General features: G+C 41.0%; 1 protein-coding gene across 1 annotated transcript; it reads left to right on the forward strand.

The window, feature by feature from the left end:
* The first annotated feature begins 869 nt into the window (after positions 1 to 869).
* LOC103713006 (SAP-like protein BP-73) lies at positions 870 to 2,215 on the forward strand. The gene is given in 6 exon segments (XM_008799752.4): positions 870 to 1,063; positions 1,066 to 1,170; positions 1,173 to 1,308; positions 1,310 to 1,533; positions 1,536 to 1,609; positions 1,611 to 2,215. Coding segments are annotated over 6 exon segments (807 nt in total). The 5' UTR covers positions 870 to 1,005; the 3' UTR covers positions 1,821 to 2,215.
* The last annotated feature ends 511 nt before the right edge of the window (positions 2,216 to 2,726 follow it).

Genomic DNA, 2,726 nt, shown 5'->3' on the forward strand with positions numbered 1-2,726 from the left:
TCCAAGGGTACCAGACCATGCAACTCCTGAAAGACTGATTGCCCCAACTGTGCAATTGATGGGTCACTGTTTGCAAGTAGTCTGATGCTGCACTAGCTTCCATATAGAAATATTTCATATGCTACAATAGGTAAATTTGCCTTCTGGTCATAGCATTCTGATGCACAGAAGTACTAATAGGTCATTACCTTCATCAAGAATACTTACCATGTGAGAAGTCTATCCTGACAATGAACTTGTGTCTCATTAAGTCAGCACCCTATGAAGCTTTATTGGGCTCTTACCTCAACTTTTGAACTGTGAAATTGTCCCAAATTCCATTATTGTTGCCGATACCCATCTTATGTTCCTTTTTATTATTCTAGCTATGACCCCAAGGAGTCATTAATGACACTCTCGAGGAAGCCTCAAGTGGAAATGCTCCAATGAACAATGTACTTCTATGTATTGCACATTCTGAATCTTGTATGTAGACCACAGTGAACCATTCTATAATGTCTTTTACCGTTGCAACCTGAGATATATTATGACCCCATCCTAGCAGCTTGAAATTCATGTTAGTCTCCAGCCTTAGCTGCAAGGTGAATCCTGTGAGAGCCTAAATCCGTCCATAGGTTTAGCAAATCTTCATGCCTCCATAAATAGGCTACTAAGCCTCCAATTTCTCCTAGACAAGGTATGACTTTTCTGCATCTAAATACTAGGTGGAGTTTTTTTTTTTCCTTCTAATGACCACTGTGAACACGCCCATCTGTTTGTAACTTGGTCTCATGGGATCGTAGATTCACATATTTTATTCCTCGAGACAACATGGCTAACAAATAATATATGCACTATAATGAGTAAACAGAGCACTACTTCTCATGCAGGTTATCTAGTCTCCGATGGGAAATGCCTTCCATGCCCAAGGATGTCAGGAAGAACTTGTTTTCCATCATATTTTTCTTACGGAGATCCCATACTCTATCGAGGCACTAATGTCGTACTGAAGACGCTCCCTTGTTTATGGTTCAGAGAAGGGTGTTCTTTGTCTATAATGCTAATTCTAATAACCAAAGGAGGAACCCCAGATTTTTCAAGACGACAGAAAGGGGTCTTCCAGGGGCAAGATCAAGCAATTCCAAGATCAAGAAAACTCTGAGAACATTGAAGAAGCAAATCCTTTCGTCTTCTGAAAATGGGCCACTGCTTTTCTCTAGCCAGCAATCCCAGGTATCAGGCACTGCCACTCCAGGGACGAAGGGAGAAGGAGATTGTTGAGCTGTTCAGAAAAGTCCAGATCCAACTACGAAGCGGACAGCTATCAAGGAGAGAAGAAGATTGAAGCTGCACAACAAGGGCAGGCAGAGAGGGGAACTGTCGATTCCCTTCTAAAGTTATTAAGGAAGCATTCAGTTGACCAGAAGAAGAAGAAGAATCGTAAAGAAGAAGATTTTAATCTTGAGCAGCCAGAGAGAAGCAATCCGTTGGGATGAGCAAAATTCAAATTTTTTTGGCCCGTAATAGGTATCACTTCTGAGGATGTTCATGAGCCGACCCAGTTCCTTTCACTAGGCCGGCATCAAATTTCAAACGCAAATCTCCTGTCCCTAGAGTAAAGTTCCAGTCTGGTGTTTTCAGCTGAGGAGGATGTCAGCTTCACTTCGTCCGTGAAATCCCAAGAGAAAGAGAAGAAGACAGGAAACAATGAGCCACAGCCGACTCCTGATCTGGAGTCCATAGCATTGGATGGACCCGATGAAGTATATTTAGGTGATCAATCTGACACTTCTGATACTGATGGAAAACGTCCGAAGAGACTAGCAAATCATCTGCAATAGAGGAGAGTCTTGACTTGGGGCTCCTTGAAACTGCCAGAGCTGAGGGGCCTTGCAAAGTCTCGAGGCATCAAGGGGTATTCGAAGATGAAGAAAGGCGAACTCCTGGAACTTTTAAGTAGTTGATGGTGCTTGATCATATGACAGAAGTAGTAATATTAGTCTTAGATGCAGCTCATCATATGTTTTTGTTTCCGGCATCTACATCACTGCCGGTATCTGGTTTCTCTCCCTTTTTTTTCGGGACTGCCGAACTCAAATTTGAAAATCGATGAGATGCTTTGTTTTATGTACTAATGCGGTAATTCTGACATATTGTTCTTCATTTTGTTGGGGGAAATTACTTATAACCTGTCATCTGTTTACTGTAATTAGAATCCTCGTTTTGTTGCTATTGAGTCCTAATTTCTCTGTTTCTGTTTCAGAGGTTAGTTTCAAATATGTGCTCTAGGTCTGTTTGAAAATGTTTCATGCATCTCCCAAGGCCATCCTATTCTTGATCCCTGGCCTGTTAGCCATGTCGAGCCCTCGAATTCGGAGGGCTATATATTTCGTTTACCGGCTTATGTGGATTGTAAATTCCTTGACAACATGATCTGCTGATTAATAGTAAAACTATGGGCTATCATGAGACTAAATTCGCAAATGTAATCTCTCATGAGAACGTTCCTTTTTCACATAACAATGAAATCTATTTGCCCTGCAGAATTGGAGATGCCGAAAACTAAAATATGGGCTTGTAGACGAAATCTTCACAATTTGATAGATTTTTCTTCTTCCTGCCTTTTCCAACAAAAGAACTTCGGTTACAACGTATCACAAGTAGAAATCTATTCGATCATTGCCGCCGATCAATAGATACAGTAAACTATATCTTCTTAGGCTCAAAATATAGAAAATTTTCATGCT

Source organism: Phoenix dactylifera, chromosome 5 (assembly GCF_009389715.1).
Source record: "Phoenix dactylifera cultivar Barhee BC4 chromosome 5, palm_55x_up_171113_PBpolish2nd_filt_p, whole genome shotgun sequence".
Classification (NCBI taxonomy): domain Eukaryota; kingdom Viridiplantae; phylum Streptophyta; class Magnoliopsida; order Arecales; family Arecaceae; genus Phoenix; species Phoenix dactylifera.